This window comes from Typopeltis vanoorti, chromosome 2 (assembly GCF_054136105.1).
Source record: "Typopeltis vanoorti isolate ZY-2024b chromosome 2, IOZ_Tvanoo_1.0, whole genome shotgun sequence".
NCBI lineage: Eukaryota > Metazoa > Arthropoda > Arachnida > Uropygi > Thelyphonidae > Typopeltis > Typopeltis vanoorti.
The window spans coordinates 67,225,592-67,241,741 of NC_143550.1; the positions used below are offsets into that span (position 1 = coordinate 67,225,592).

The 16,150-nt window shown below is 33.7% G+C and overlaps 1 protein-coding gene across 4 annotated transcripts in view; it reads left to right on the top strand.

Moving 5' to 3' along the window:
* LOC150109126 (carnitine O-palmitoyltransferase 1, liver isoform-like) overlaps nt 1-16,150 on the top strand; it is a 307,532-nt gene that overhangs the window by 225,474 nt on the left and 65,908 nt on the right. For all 4 annotated transcript variants that reach the window (XM_090405758.1, XM_090405762.1, XM_090405750.1 and 1 more), the window contains exons 13-14: nt 4,995-5,042; nt 10,152-10,259. In XM_090405758.1, the coding sequence (XP_090261884.1) occupies nt 4,995-5,042; nt 10,152-10,259 (156 nt within the window). The remainder of the gene's footprint in view (nt 1-4,994; nt 5,043-10,151; nt 10,260-16,150) is intronic.

Here is a 16,150-nt window from a genome sequence, read left to right on the forward strand (position 1 = left end):
CTTGGATCTGATTTATGTCCTTTTTTAAAAATTGGCACTGTGATATTTTTCCACCATTCACCATAGTATTTGTTTTTTAGAAAATACTTTTTAATAGTTAACCAAGATATTTCTCTTCTTCCATATTTTAACAATTCATTCTGTATTTTGTCTATTTTAGTTGTTTTCCTATTTCTAATTCTGAGTCTAATCTTAATGTTTTCTATATTTATGATGTTACGTCTAAGTCTTTATCTTTTAATTTTCAGGCAAAGTTATATTTTCTTCGTCTGCATGCAATTTAGTAGTGTTCTTCCCAACATTTTTGTTCAGTTATGTGAATATGTTTATATACTCACATAATTCAATTCTTTGGTTTCTAATTATTCTCCATATTTTCTTCTGTGTGCCATAAGTCATGTTCAAGCTGTTTTGAATAGTTATCCCAGAATTCTCATTTTATTTCCTAGGTTTTGTTATTGGTTTCATTTCTTCAACTTTTGTATCTATTATACTTTTCTTCATTATATCATCATCATCATCATTTCTTCATTATATTTATCTTATAAATATGCTAAAACAGCTTCTTTTTTCTCATTTGTGCTAACAGTTTAATTTCCATGTTATGCTTACATTGCAACTGTTAATATGATTAATAATTTGAGGTGGAACATTAGCAAATAGAATTGCACAGAAAAAAGATGTAAGATTTTATATTGGGAGTATAACAGATATCTATATCTCTATATTTAGAGGCAAACCCTAGAAAAGCATGGACCCTTACATTTAATATAATCAGAATACATTGTTTATCTGATTTTCAAAATGATCCTTCAATTAACTGACTTGGGTGTGCCACTTGACTTCTGATACAGTACCACATAATTATACTTCAATTATCTGAAACTTTGATTATATTATCAGAATGGCAAAATGCCTTTCCAATGTGGTCAAATAAATTGTAGATTACTGTAATTGATTTATTTTGCTGTAGGGACACCATTCCCCAGTTCATTGTGCTATCCTGATAGATCCCTTTTATTAGATGTGTTTTCTTAATAAAAATTTTATTCATTACTTAATTCATAAAAAGTTTTTAAATTGTTGAACTGAGACAAAATTAAGTGTGGAAATGATCAGAAACAATCAAAAGACTATTTTGCTGTAGCATTCTTGTATAGTGGTGTCATTCATTTTCATTGCAAATGAATTTAGGTTTTTTTTAATTTTATTTATTTATATGCTTTAGATAACTATCTAACTAGTTTATTTATTAGCATTTGTAACAATGTTACAAATTTTAGTAAAGATTTCAAATTTAGGTATAGTTTTGCAATACACACTTAAAAAAAAAAAAGAACATTTTTTATTAAACGTACACATTATTTTCATATCAATAGATAAAGGTTACCTTAAGTCCACATTCAGGTTACCTTAAATCCAATTCCACAGAACTCTTATTTGGCAAAATATGGGGGAAACGTTGTTACCAAATCATATCTTATCTCATTTTTGGAAAATGGATTGCTGTTGTAAATTAATTTTTGGTCAACATTTCATGAGCATCCTTAGTACATAATTAGTTTGTATGTATTTTCCCTTCAGCCTTAGGGCTGGTGGGGCAGCAGTATGCTACTATACCAGGGAGATGATTACGAAGCAAGGTGGTTTCCCATTGCCTTCCTTGCCATCTAATAATTAGTTTAAAAGATGAAAAAATTAACAATGTTAGATGTGATGATCACTAGTTGAAGAACAGCATGGTCCCTAATTATAACTCAAGTCATTACTAGGACTTCAGCTATACTTAGGGACTATGCTGTTCTTAAAACAAAGATAAAACTTCAAAGTATATAAAAAAATTAACATATGAATCCCGTGAACAATAAGAGTTAAATAATACATAAGCAATGTAGATATTAGATCCAGCATTGTTTCAATGTTGAATGTAGAAACTATGAAAGTTTCGTAAGTTGACCAGAGAGCTTGCAGGAATACATTCCTCGGCATTCACGAGTTGTCTTAGTGTGGACTACTTAAAAGACATAGGTGCTGCCCAATGTCTATATATTTGCTTTTATTAGTCCATTTTGATAAGATTTTATTGGCCTGACAACTATTTCGAACTGGTTGGTTCTTTTCAGAGACCAGGCAGAATCCTAAGAGAGCAAAAACTCTCATTCAGTATTAAGGAACTTGAAATGTCAGAAATGTATTTTTCATAAGCGTACTCTTGGTCGGTGCATAAAAGTAATTACTAAAATAAAGAGCCAAAAGGCTTGAGTTCAACAATGAAGCCTTTTCGTATGTGCCATAGAAAAGCTTGGAGACACCTGTGCTAATATTGTGCTCAACCTTTCTGAAGTATTTGATAGAATTTGTATTGAGGGCTTCTTGTCATTGTATGGTCTTCTTTCCACTCGCTTTCATCGGTTTGCTAGTTTTCTCTCTCAGTTTGTTCAATATGTGATGGTGAAGGATGTTTGATCTTCAGATTTTCCTTGTAATGCAAGTTTTCCTCAAAGATCTGCTATTTTCCTGATCCTTTTCCTTATATATATATATATATATATATATATATATATATATATATATATAACTGATTGTTCACTGATCTCAAACCCTATTCACAGTTTGGCTCATGATAGCACTCTTCATTCCTGTTACTCATACAACAAACCTTGCACATCTCAAGCTTCAGAGTCATCAGTCAGTGCTGTAAACACCGATCTCCACACATCCTTCAATGAGGTCATAATAGTCTAGTTGCTTTCAGTGCTTCCAAACACAATTTTGCCTTTTTCCTCTCAAAAATACTTTACTTCTTCCCCTTCCCCCCCACCCTTTAATAATCTCAGCTTAACAGTTAAGACCAGATCTCTATTCCTGTAGCCTTTCCTGGCACAAACATATCACTTTTGCTGCATCCTCAACTTCCAAAAAAAAAAAAAAAAACTTAGCATCTTTTTTTTGCTCAAGACATTACTTTTCATCTCTCCAACTCCAAATTCTATACAAATCTATCCAGACTTGAAATACCATTCTAACATTTTTTTTTTTTTTTTTGGTGCACCTAAGGCCGCTCTAAAGATTCTTGATGCTGTTCAGAACAGGGTAGATTGGCTAATTGATAACTCCTCTTCTTACAAACTTTCTCAATCCACAGACATTTTCTGCATTGTGCCTCTTCTATAGATATTTCCATGGGTATTTTCAGCAGAACTGATATTCACCATGTTTCCATTTTTCATATAGTTGCCCATTGTACTTTTAGTTGAATTGAATTGCTGACTCACTAAAGCTGCTATTTCCATTCATCTTTCATTCCATCTATTTCAGTTAGTGGAACTGCTTTCCTCATGAAGTATTCCCTAAAAACTATAACTTGCAGCTCTTCAAGAGAATATCAACAGATTACTTTTTTTCTTTACTTTATCTCATGCTTGGCAATGATTTGCTATATAAGCTTTGCAGTCTCTTGTCCATGAGAGTGACTGAATTTTTTTTAAAAAAAGCTTTTAATATGTTCTCCCTTTTAAAGGATTCTAATATTATGTGTCCTAATATAATGTTGTGTACATGTGGCTTGTCACACAACTATTAACTGATTGTTGCTTGTTATCCTTCCGTTTTTTAAACTTAGTTCATTCAGTTTTCCAGAATATGCCATTCATATAATTAATATTAATCTTTTTATTGTTTTATTTTATTTCCTGTGTGTGTGGATGCTATATTATACTATCTCAGTGCTACAAGCACCACTAAAATTTCATCTAAAAAAATCAATATTATACACACACTAAATGACATCAATGAAATCATTTTCCATCAGAGATTAGTAGATGGCATTTTGTACTACTAAATTGAGGAGTACAGATGGGGGGGGGGTAAAAGTAACTAGTCTTTCTCACCCATCCTCTTTAAGCAAAGCTGAAAGAGGATGGTTGAGAAAGTTTTTTACCTCTGCAAATTGATTTGGTGTAAATTTTCTTCCAGATTTCATTAAAGGAATTTAGGTCTGATAATCACAGAGAATTATAAGTGATTGCTTGTAACTCTCTGTGCAGACTTGAGTTACTTGCAAATTAAATGTATTTGCAAGTAACTTTGTTCTTGCAAATACATTTAATCCATTGAGATAATTATCATGAGTAATTGCATTTCATAAAACAAAAAGACAAACAAAGATTAACAACAGCAGAAATGAAGTTTATGAGAAAAACTGCAAAGTATACCCTATTTGATCACAAAAGAAACGAAGATATTATGAAAGAATTAAACCAAGAACCAGTAATTGAAAAAATTAAAAAATATAAACATAGATGGATGGAACACGTTCAAAGAATGAAAAACAGAAAGATTACCAAAACAAGCCTTAAAGTATATTATGTGTCCATTAGGAAAAAGAAAACCAGGACGTCCTCTTAAACGATTCAACGATGACTTCTAAGGCTGGAACAGGCCATACTAGGCCTAAATCCTTGATACGTTTGATGATGAATTGCATTTCAGCACATGAAATATAAATCTCTTTATTCCCCTCATTTATTTTACTAGTGGAGGGAGTGAGGGAGCAGAGTTTGATTTATAAAGATAGTGCAACTGCTCAATAAAAGCATACTATTGTTTATGGGCACATTGATTATAGCTCACTGTATAATGGCAAAAAATAAAAAAATAAAAACCCAGCAGCATTATGACCAATAATATAACTGAGTATCATGATCTTGATAGTGATATCATAAACTACATTTGTTAAATTAAACCTCTAAGTTATTAACTTTGACAAAGGAGAAACATAAGTACTCGTAAGTTTAATGTGCCAGGTAATTTGCAGTTATTGTCCTTTTAATATGTAAATCAGTCCTGTCTCACCTGGAGTTAAGTCATTTATTGAAAATATTTTATTTTTTCTTAAAGTTGGTTAGGTTTATCTATTAAAATTGCATATTTAAATAATGCTGTTTCATTGTTAATGATAAAATGATTAATAGCAATAATCTTATATATTATAGGCTGCATTTTTTGTAAATTTATCTGAAGAAGAACATTTTGTCGATATGGTAAGTTTCATATTATTACATGATATTACAATTATATTATAATATAATATTATTATATTGCATTGCATACTGGCATTGATATATAAATTTTATGAAAATTGAGATGATAATTTAATATAAAGTATGTTGAACTATACCTAGAGAATAGGTCAAAATACTACTTGAAGTTTTTTTCAATTTGTACTTACAATGTACTCATTATTGCATTCCTCCTGATATTCTCTACCACTGTTTGTGGCACTGCTTATCTCATTTAATAATTTTTTCATTGCTCCAGGCATCCAAGATATTCTTAGATTCATTTTCGTCACATTTATCAACTCTTTACTTCTGATTCCTCCTTTTTCCATTTCTAAGCTTTTCCAGTAGCCTCTGAAACAGTTTCTGAGCACCTTCATAATATTTATCTTCTTTCATGACTTTTGTTTAGCTACTCTTTGCAATTTTCTCTGTAGTCTCTAAAAGCATTTGCTGACTTACTTGCTAGGAACTTTCAATGTGTTTTTTCAGGACCACCTCTTTAACTTTGTGAGACCCGTGATATTTTGATTTTTCTATCCTTGCAGACAATCTCTGTGATCTGGTTTTCCACTCCCAATCAGACATCATATGAAGCATCTAAAACAACCAAAACCTAACTAGAAGCAACAAGAAACATCATGGGATATTTTTATACCCCCTTATAGCCATCAGTAGGCAGCCAGTCATCAGTTTCACTGGTATAGTTTTAGCCATGAACCAGACATCGTGCAAATGTTATTAGTCCAATCTACAAACCAAGAAAAGTTAATGCAAAGACTTTAGATACTTCTTATTTCTCAGCCATTTTCGATCCACTGCAGAATGAAGTGATCTTCCAATTTTCCTAGTCTTCTCCTTCCGCCATCCATCCCTTTCCAGCCAGTTTTTCTGTTTCACCTGCCCCATCTTGTTTTTGGGTTTCCTTGTCTTCTCTTTCTGGTTGTCCATTCTGTTACTTTTCTGGTCCTTTAGATACATATGAGCTTATCTCAAGTTTGCAAAGAGCTCTTTACTTTCATTTTAAAGATTGATTGTTTGCCTCCTCCACTTACTGGATTGTTATTATTATTATTTTTTTTTTTTGATAAAACTCACTTGGTTTTTTTTTTTTTTGTTTGTTTCATCATCATCATCATCATCAAATTCCTGCCATGTACCCTCAAGGGGTGTACAGGATATGATAGTACTACATGAAAAAAATTACATCATTATTAATTTCCTATCTACAATTTTCCTCCAAATCAGTCTGTTACTTGTCAACACTCCAATATTATCAGCTCTTATATTTCTATCGTCTAAAGCACTGTGTACCGTATCAATCCACCTATATCTTGGTCTTCCTATCGGTCGTTTTCCTGCCAACCTGGCAGAGAGCACTTGTTTTGCTAATCTTTCCTCACCCATTCTGTTTAAGTGACCATACCACCTGAGATTAGCTCTGCTAACGCATTCCTGGATGCTGACAATGTCAAGTTCTTTCCTAATATCCTCGTTTTTAATATGATACTGCCATTGATGCCACCTGTTCACGCCTATAATCTTTCTCAGGACTCTCATATCTGAAGTCTCTAGTCTTTGGTCAAGTGTTTTACTTCGGACCCAGCTCTCAGATCCATAAGTTAAAACTGGTTTGAACACTGTCTTGTATAAAGCTAATTTAGTGTTGCAACTAATTTCTCTCTTATTCCATATGAATTTATTCAATTGACTTCCCACCATACCAGCTTTGCTGATTCTGTTGTCTATTTCTATATTTAATTTACCATCTTCAGTAAAAATCGTGCCTAAATAGCTGAAATGTTTTACTTGTTCCACAGGTTCTCCATTCACAACATAGTTGACATTTTCAATGATTCTGCCTATTTTCATTGTCTTTGTCTTTTTATTGCTGACCTTCATACCATATCTATTACAAGAGCTATTCAATTTAGTCAGAGAATCTTGCAGACTTGTAGCGGATTTATTTAGAAGTATAACATCATCCGCATAGAGCAAAGAGCTGACATTAACATCTCCAATTTCGATATCATGTTTAATACCACTTTCCTTCATAATACGATCCATATAGATAATGAATAACAGAGGGGATAATGTACATCCTTGTCTCACACCAGATTTAACATTAAACCATCTTCCTGTACTTCCTTCAATTCTAACTGCTGACTTACAACTCAAATAAAGACTAAGTATTGCTTGATATAATATCCCATTGACACCATATAACTGCAGCGTATTGAATAGCTTCTCTCTTGGCACCTTGTCATATGCCTTTTCCAGATCGACAAAACTTAAATACAGATCTTTGTTATATTCCCATGCTTTCTCGACTATTTGTCGTAAAGTGAAGATCTGATCCTGACAGCCTCTATTTGGCCTGAATCCAGCTTGTTCTTCACCAAGCTTTTCTTCCACAATTCTTCTCAACCGTTTCTCAAGTATAGATCTTGCATAGATCTTGCCAGGAACACTCAGTAGGGAAATACCTCTGTAATTCTCACATGCAGTTTTATTTCCCTTTTTATATATGGGTACTATGAGAGCTCTACTCCAATCATCGGGAATTCGTCCCTCTGTCCAGGCTTTCTGAACTATGCAGTGCAGCCACTGTAAGACTGTTATACCACCATACTTCAGCATTTCTAGTCGAATATCATCTACTCCTGCTGCCTTTCCACATTTCAAGCCTTTGATGGCTTTTTCTACTTCAAGTATGGATATGTATTCCTGACTGCATGCCTGGTCAGTGTTTTTTACCACTGTGCTGTCATCACTGCTTGTTTCATTTAGCAGTTTTTCAAAGTAATTACTCCATACTTCAAGGATATCTTTTTCTCCTGTTTTCATGTCACCTTTATCATCTCTAATTCTTTTTATAGCACTCTTTCCTCCATTCTTAAGCTTCTTCAACAACCTCCAGAATATTTTGCCACCTTCTTGATATTTATTTTCTATATTGCCAAAGTCCTCCCATGACTTTTGTTTAGCTAGTTTTACACAGTGTTTAGCATTCTTGCATTTGTCTCTATATTCTCTAAGAGCACAAGCTGACTTATTTGACAGGAACTTTTGGTATGCTTTCTTCTTTTCCTTCACTGCCTCTTTAACCTCCTGTGTCCACCAGGGAGTTCTGATTTTTTTATCCTTACAAACAACCTCACCACATGCTTCTCTGGCAGAATCAATCAATGTTTTCTTCAGAGTTTGCCAATGAATCTCCAAGGTTTGATTCCTGTTCTCAAACTCTTTCATTTTTCCTTCAATAATCTTTGTGTATTTTAGTCTACAGCTCACATCTGAGAGCTGCTCAACTTTTATTCGCTTTAAAACTTTCTTACATGTTATTCTTTTCAATATGAAATTCAAATTTATCCTGCTCAAGACTAAATAGTGATCACTTCCAATTTCAAATTCTCTGTACACTCTGGTGTCCTGCACCAGGGAGAAAACATCACTATCAACAATAACATAGTCAATGAGACTTTTCTTATTTCTAGCCTCTTCTCTCCATGTGAATTTGTGCACATTTTTATGTTGGAACATGGTGTTAGTAATAACCATCCATGTCCTGAGGCAGAAATCCAACAGATATTTGCCATTATTATTAGCTTTGCTCTTTTCTCCAAATTTTCCCCAAATATTTTTGTATGTCTCACAATCATTTCCTACTCTACTATTTAGATCCCCAACAAGGACCAACTTTTCCTTTTTCATTGTGTCAGTTGCTTTTTCTAAAGCGTCAAAAAATTCCTCCACTTCTACCTTAGTAGAACCTTCTGTGGGACCATAGGCACAAATAAGTCTCATTGTCCAGTTCCCCATTCTCATATTTGCCCACATTACTCTACTTGAGACTGACTGCCATTCAAGAAGATTAGCCTCGTATTTTGTGTTGAATACTATGGCTACTCCTTCTTTTCCTTGAATGTCATTGCCTGAATATAACATTTTTTATTTATTGCTCAGAAAGATCTCACCAGTTTTGGTCTTTTTTGTTTCAGTCACCCCTATTAATCTGGTACTTATCTAATTCCTCAGCTAGCTCCATTTCTTTGCCATTCAGGCTTCTTACGTTGTTAGTACCGATCTTTAACTCTAGTGATGTTGAGTTGGGGTTTGTTTTCAGATTTGCTCCAGTAGCTGACTTTTCGCTGTTCGCCCTGGTTCCCTGGCGAAAACAACGGGGGCCTTGTTTAACCGGGCGACGCCCCAGCCGGCATGAAATTTTGTCATGTTGTACCATCATTTTTTATTTTAGTTTAACCAATAAGAATACAATTTGGTCGGCTAAATCCCAAATTGCCAGCCCATCCTTGTTCGTTCAGTATCAAAGTAGATACCCAACAGGGTGCACCACGAGAAAGTGAGGATTGGACATTAGGTCAGAAGCCCTGGTCGGTTCTCCGCATTCCTTTAAAGGCTATGTGGAGGTCTCCTCTCAGTTATACAGCTTTGACCCTTAAGCACCCCCTTGTTTCATTACTTATTAAATTAGTTATACTAACTTCAGTGATATAATATTTCATATGCTTTCCTTCTGAATTTTTTTTTCTCTACAATTTAATAAATATATAAATCTTTAAATCTAATATATGCTTTGTCCAGACCTATAATTCAAGGTTTATTTTTTAATACTAGTAATATGTAAAATTATTTTTACATAACATTGTTTTAAGGACTTTTCATCTGCAAGTGGGTTAGCTGGTCTCAAGTGGAGGTGGCAGAGTTCCTCCCCACAACTCATGTATCTCATCCTAATAGTAAAACTAGCATTTAATAGACATGATACATTGTCCTCATATCCTTAGTTGTTTCAGCTATAAATCTAAAAAAATCCAATCATCCTAAGTATTGTTAATATTGTACACTTATATAATATGTCAATCATACATTTCACAATGGAAAATGACAGATATAAATAATTATCATCTAACAATTTTTTGATATTTTTAGATTTTATCAAATAACATAGTACTTGGAAGTTTTTTGTATTTATTAAAATTAGTGTGCTGTGAATTTCTCATAATTTAAAATATCTCATGGAAATATAAGTTATAATGCATTCTTAATAAGTTAATTGCTAATCTATAGAACAGCCCAGAGAAAATTGAAGAATTTGCAAAAGCAATATTACATGGTCGAGGTTATGATTTATGGTTGGATAAGTCCTTCAACATCTTGGTATCAAAAAATGGAAAGGTAAGTTGTTTTGAGCTTATTTGTGATTATAAGGATGTTTTGTTTTGTAGCAAAGTAGAAGAATACAGAAATTTTGCACATTGTTTGCAAGTTGGCCAGCCAAAAAATATCATACAAAAAAAAAAACTAGAATCATTCCAGTAAGTCACATTTATATTCTGTTCCTGTGCAGGAGCAAACCTGTTTAATTTTAGAATTAAGCTGCTGAAAGAACAATGTTAAAAGTGCATAAGCATTAGGAGGCATACCTGTGTTACAGAAAACAATCTTTATTAGGATGCATTACTCTCTGGTACTAGTTATCTGTTAGTAAGAAATAGGATTAAGATACTTAAGATGGAACAAGAAGAGAAAAATAAGTGGAAAGGTTTAGCAAAAGGAATGTGAAAACTGAATAAAAAAAAAAAAAACGTAGTAAAAATGCTGAGTCAAATTGGTCTAACTAAACTGTGAAGATTGATTTGAGGACATTGATTTTTCTTATTGAAAGGGAATAATTAACTTGGGGAGGGATTGATAGGTCAGAGCAGGTACAGAGTCCTTCCTAGTTGTCCTCTGTTGGATAAAAGACAATAATAGAGGATCACTTTATCTGTCATATCACTAAAGCTATTACATAGGCTAAAATTCCTATACTACAAGATACTAAAATATCCTAAATTTGGATACTCAAATGCTGATAATCATTCATAAAAATTAATGTTCATTAATTTATTAGGCCACTACTTTGCTGTACTGTATTAAAGCTATCTATATAAATTTCTCTGATGATGCTATAAATAGAATTTTTTTTTTTTCACTAAAGGTCAGGCTAGTAGAATAACAATTGATCAAATCATTGTCACTTTGGCTTACTGTAGAAATGTAATGTAGCTTATCTTTGTGTGTGTACTCCAGATGATGACCTTAATATGAAGGTCAAAACATCAGGAAATTAATTATTCCTAAAATGGTGTAGTCTCCATTGATTTACTAAAATGAATGCTGATCACCATGTAACACTAAAAGAAAGGATAGAAACAAAAGTTATTAAAGGAGTTTTATAGGACTGGCACTGAAGAATTTTTTCGGTACATGGCAGGAAGGGAGAGAATGAGGGGTCACCCATGGGAATTGTGTGAGAGAGTGGTTAGCAAGGGTGTTAGGACTAGATTTTTTTGCTTGGAAGGTGGTGAATGGGTAGAATGCCAGAAGTGGTTGTGAGTGCTTTATCAGTAGTGAGTTTAAGGAGAGGTGTGAGAGGTATTGTTTGAACAATGGATCTTCTGTTATGAGTCTTGATCCCATGGAGATACCTGTATTATGATAATAATAATGTCACTGCATCACATAACTGCAGTATTAAATAGAACACTAATTCATAAGAAAAATGAACTTATTCTTCCACTTCACATGCCTTTATAAGATCACAAGTGGACTACTGTGCACAGATATGGTCATCTGTTTCTGAGGGGAAGGCTGATAAGATTGGAGTGTGACCAAGATTATAAACAACTTAATGGAATTGTGTAAATGAGAATAGACTGTGAGAATGTAGTTTTCCAAGTTGAGAAATAGTCGAATGAGAAAATATATGATACAAGTTAATAAGGGGGAACTTATATAGTATGAATACAAGTGACATTTTGCAGTTTATGGGTTTCCTTTTTGGAATCCCTCATCCTGTACAAACCAGAATTATACCTGTAAACTGGTTACTGATGTGGCTAAGAAGCATGTGAGGTTCAGATTCTTTTCCTAGCAAGTGGTGAGCATTTAAAACAGACTACTATTAAATATTGTGAGTGTATCTTTGGCAAATGGAGTGCGATCAAGATTATAAGCAACTTAATGGAATTTTGTAAATGAGAATAGACTGTGAGAATGTAGTTTTCCAAGTTGAGGAATAGTAAAATGAGAAAATAGGCATTAGGTAGAGCTATTAGGTATTAGGTGCTCTTAGCAATTAGGTATCTTCTTCAACAATAAACCCTTAGAAAGAGTAAAGGACTTTTAATATCTTGGATCGTACATCACCAATACAGAAAATGATATTAGAAAACATAAACAGCTGGCTCTAGTCTTCCATAACAAAACTCTGCCCCATCTGGAAATCATCATTAATATCATTAAAGACAAAATTAAGACTATACCATGCAACCAGTAGATCGATCTTCTCACACCTGAACAATAAGCACAAAAGAAAAAAAAAAAAAGACAACTACAGATCTAATTAATTCCTTTGGAAAACTACATATCTCAGACTGATGTCACTAATTCTGGATGGACTGTGTCACTAATTCTGCTGTGCTAAATCTGGCTAAGCATGACCCACTTGTCAATATAGTAAAAAAACAAACAAACTACATCTTGGATGACTTGGACATCAACTCAGATATCCTGAAGTCTCGCCCTTTTTGGAATCCATCATCCTGTACAAACCAGAAGATGGCGATCACAGTAGAGGAAGACCATGCAAACAATTTTGGCAATACATATGTAAAACCGTCAGTAGGCTGAACTGTAAAATTCCATCTGACATCTACCAGTTAGCTCAAGATAGAGAGACTTGGAAGACCATAATTTGCAATCTTTAATTTTTAATGTAAATCTCATTTCCATTTTCACATTGTATCATATAGTGAATAAACTATTATGTAGGATTCCTATATTAAATCCTATAATATAGGATTTAAATCCAGGTCTTTTCAACTAAAAAAAAAATGTAACTGCAGTACAGAGAATGTTTGTGTGCAGTGTAGTGCATTCAGTAGAGCTATGCTAAATGTGATAACTTCAGTAAGAACTTTTGAACTTAAATCATATAAACAATTAGCTATAGTAGAAATCTGAAGAACATGTAATGTTTTTTTAGCTGTAGGAGAATGAAGGTCAGATAAATGATAGATTGCTGTATAGTGACAATGAAAGAGTGTTATAATTACATTTTCTAATGTGTTCCTATTGTGTGTGTGTGTGTCTTCTCTCTGAATCTAGTTTACTGGTGATTATGTAATTGTCTGTGGAACATAGCAGACTCAGAACAGCAAATGGAAATTCAATCAACTGAAAAGAGAAATATCTCTTTGAGACCTATCTCATATGGAGGTAGCAGGTTTATTCTCCCAAAAACTCCGGTTTTTCATATTGCATATAGGTAAATTGGCCAGGAGTAACACACGTGATTCAATTATCAGAATGGTGAGTTCTAATTAATTGATCTTTTCTCTAAATTTACTGAATTGGTCACATTATATTTTTGTAATGACATTCTCCTCACTAACGTTAGCTGGGTCTCACTAACGGTAATGATTTTTTGTTCCACTACTACTATCACCAACGTTAAGTACTTTCCTAACTTTTGTATTCTTTATTCTTCAGGCACTAACTTTTGTATTTCTTATTCTTGTATATGCATGCAAGTTCAGTCACTGAACTAGACTTATAGAAATACTGAGAGCTAAATCAATGCAGTACGCATGGATAGGCTTATGTGTTCGTCAGACATTTTTGTAATAGATTTCACGGTTTGATATGAACACAGATGATTAAGAAAATAACTGTTTATTAAATTAAAAGCTAATATTTCGTTGGTATTATATCCAGCATCTTCAGAGCACACAACACAAAGTTTGTTACAAATGCAAAACAACCACAATCCGGTGTAACAGCGGGGCTAGTAAAAGTAATAGCAGTGTGCAACACAAGACTAAAGTCCTAATATGGTGCCATCTAGGTTTAAAAAAAAATGAAAAAAAAAAATCATCAAAGTTTTGATATAATAGTCTAAATGAATGACTGTCTCCCAAATCTTTGGAAGATTTATACAGCCATACTTGTTAAGGTTTGGAGTATGTTTTAAGGCTTCTCTTGATTCCAGAAACAACCTCTCTGACTTGTAGAAGCTTCTGTGCATTACTTTTGTTTCTTTCCAATTGATCCTGTGTGCAGGGGTATCCAAAGCATGGTTTGCCAGACCCGACTTGCCATAGCGAAAGTGTCAGATATATTTTTTGTGTTCACTGAGGCGGAATAAACACAGTTCTTCCTCTGTCTGTCCGTAGTAGGCTTGATGGCAAGAACAGGGCACTTCATAGACTCCTGGTTGTGATAAAGGAGTGCATTTGTCCTTAAGTGAACGGATGAGAGTTGCTAGTTTTACATAAGGTTTAAATACTGTGCGTAGTTGATGTTTGTTAAGCACCCTAGATATCTTTTCAGATGTGCCTTTAATGTATGGAATGGTGATAATTTTGTTGTAGTCTTCTGTGGTAGATAGAGGGGATTTCTGGGTAGCATTTAGTATGTTATCTATTTTATGGGGATTATAACCATTGGTTAAGAAGGTGTGTCATAGGTGAGAAAGTTCAGCAGTGAGAGCAATGTCATTGGAACAGATTGCTCTAGCTCTATGGGTTAGTGTTTTTAAGATACCATATTGTTGAGAAGGGTGATGGTGTGATTGTTTGTGTAAGTATCTCCCTGTATGTGTGGGTTTTCTATAAATCAAAAATGATAAGGAACCTTCTGGAAGACGTGTGATCAGTGTGTCCAGGAAGGGTAGGCAGTCATTGGGTTCTAGTTCCATTGTAAAGTTGATTTTAGGGTGCTGGCTATTTAGATGCACTAAAAATGTATTCAATGTGTCTGGGCCAAATAGCAAACACATCATCACTATAGCATAGCCAGAGACTAGGTTTGAGAGTGGCTGTGTTGATAGCTAAATTTTCCAGATGTTCTATGTAGAAATTGGCTAAGGGGGGGAGATAGGGCGAACCCATAGCTGTCCTATCTAATTGTTTGTATATTTTCACTTTCCAAGTAAAATAACCTGCCTGTACTGTGAATTTAAATAGCTGAAATATATCTGGGGGAAATTGTGAATTTAGTAAGTTAAGTTCCAATCAGTGGTACATTAGTGAATAATTTTTTTTTTTTTTTAATTTTTTTTTTATGTCAAACAATCACACCATCACCCTTCTCAACAATATAGTATCTTAAAAACACTAACCCATAGAGCTAGAGCAATCTGTTCCAATGACATAGCTCTCACTGCTGAAATATTTCACCTACGACACACCTTCTTGACCAACGGTTATAATCCCCATAAAATAGATGACATACTAAATGCTACCCAGAAATCCCTTATATCTACCACAGAAGATTACAACAAAACTATCACCATCCCATACATTAAAGGCACATCTGAAAAGATATCTAGGGTGCTTAACAAACACCAACTACGCACAGTATTTAAACCTTATGTAAAACTAGCAACTCTCATCCGTTCACTTAAGGACAAATGCACTCCTTTATCACAACCAGGAGTCTATGAAGTGCCCTGTTCTTGCCATCAAGCCTACTACGGACAGACAGGAAGAACTGTGGACATCCGCCTCAGTGAACACAAAAAATATATATCCGACACTTTCGCTATGGCAAGTCGGGTCTGGCAGACCATGCTTTGGATACCCCTGCACACAGGATCAATTGGAAAGAAACAAAAGTAATGCACAGAAGCCTTAAAACATACTCCAAACCTTAACAAGTATGGCTGTATAAATCTACCAAAGATTTGGGAGACAGTCATCTTAAGACCAAATTAATATTTATTACTTTTATTTTATTTCATTTTTTCAAACTTTCTAAGACTATCATTTGGACTACTATTTCAAAACTTTGATTTTTTTTTTTTTTTTTTTGATATAAAAAGCACACAAACTTTGTGTTGTGTGCTCTGAAGATGCTGGATATAATACCAGCTAAATATTAGCTTTTAAGTTAATAAATAATTATTTTCTTAATCATCTGTGTTCATATCAAACCGTGAAATCTATTACAAAAAATCAATGCAGTGGTTCATAGTTTTCATATACCAGTAGGAAAATGATATATCATTATATTATTAGAAT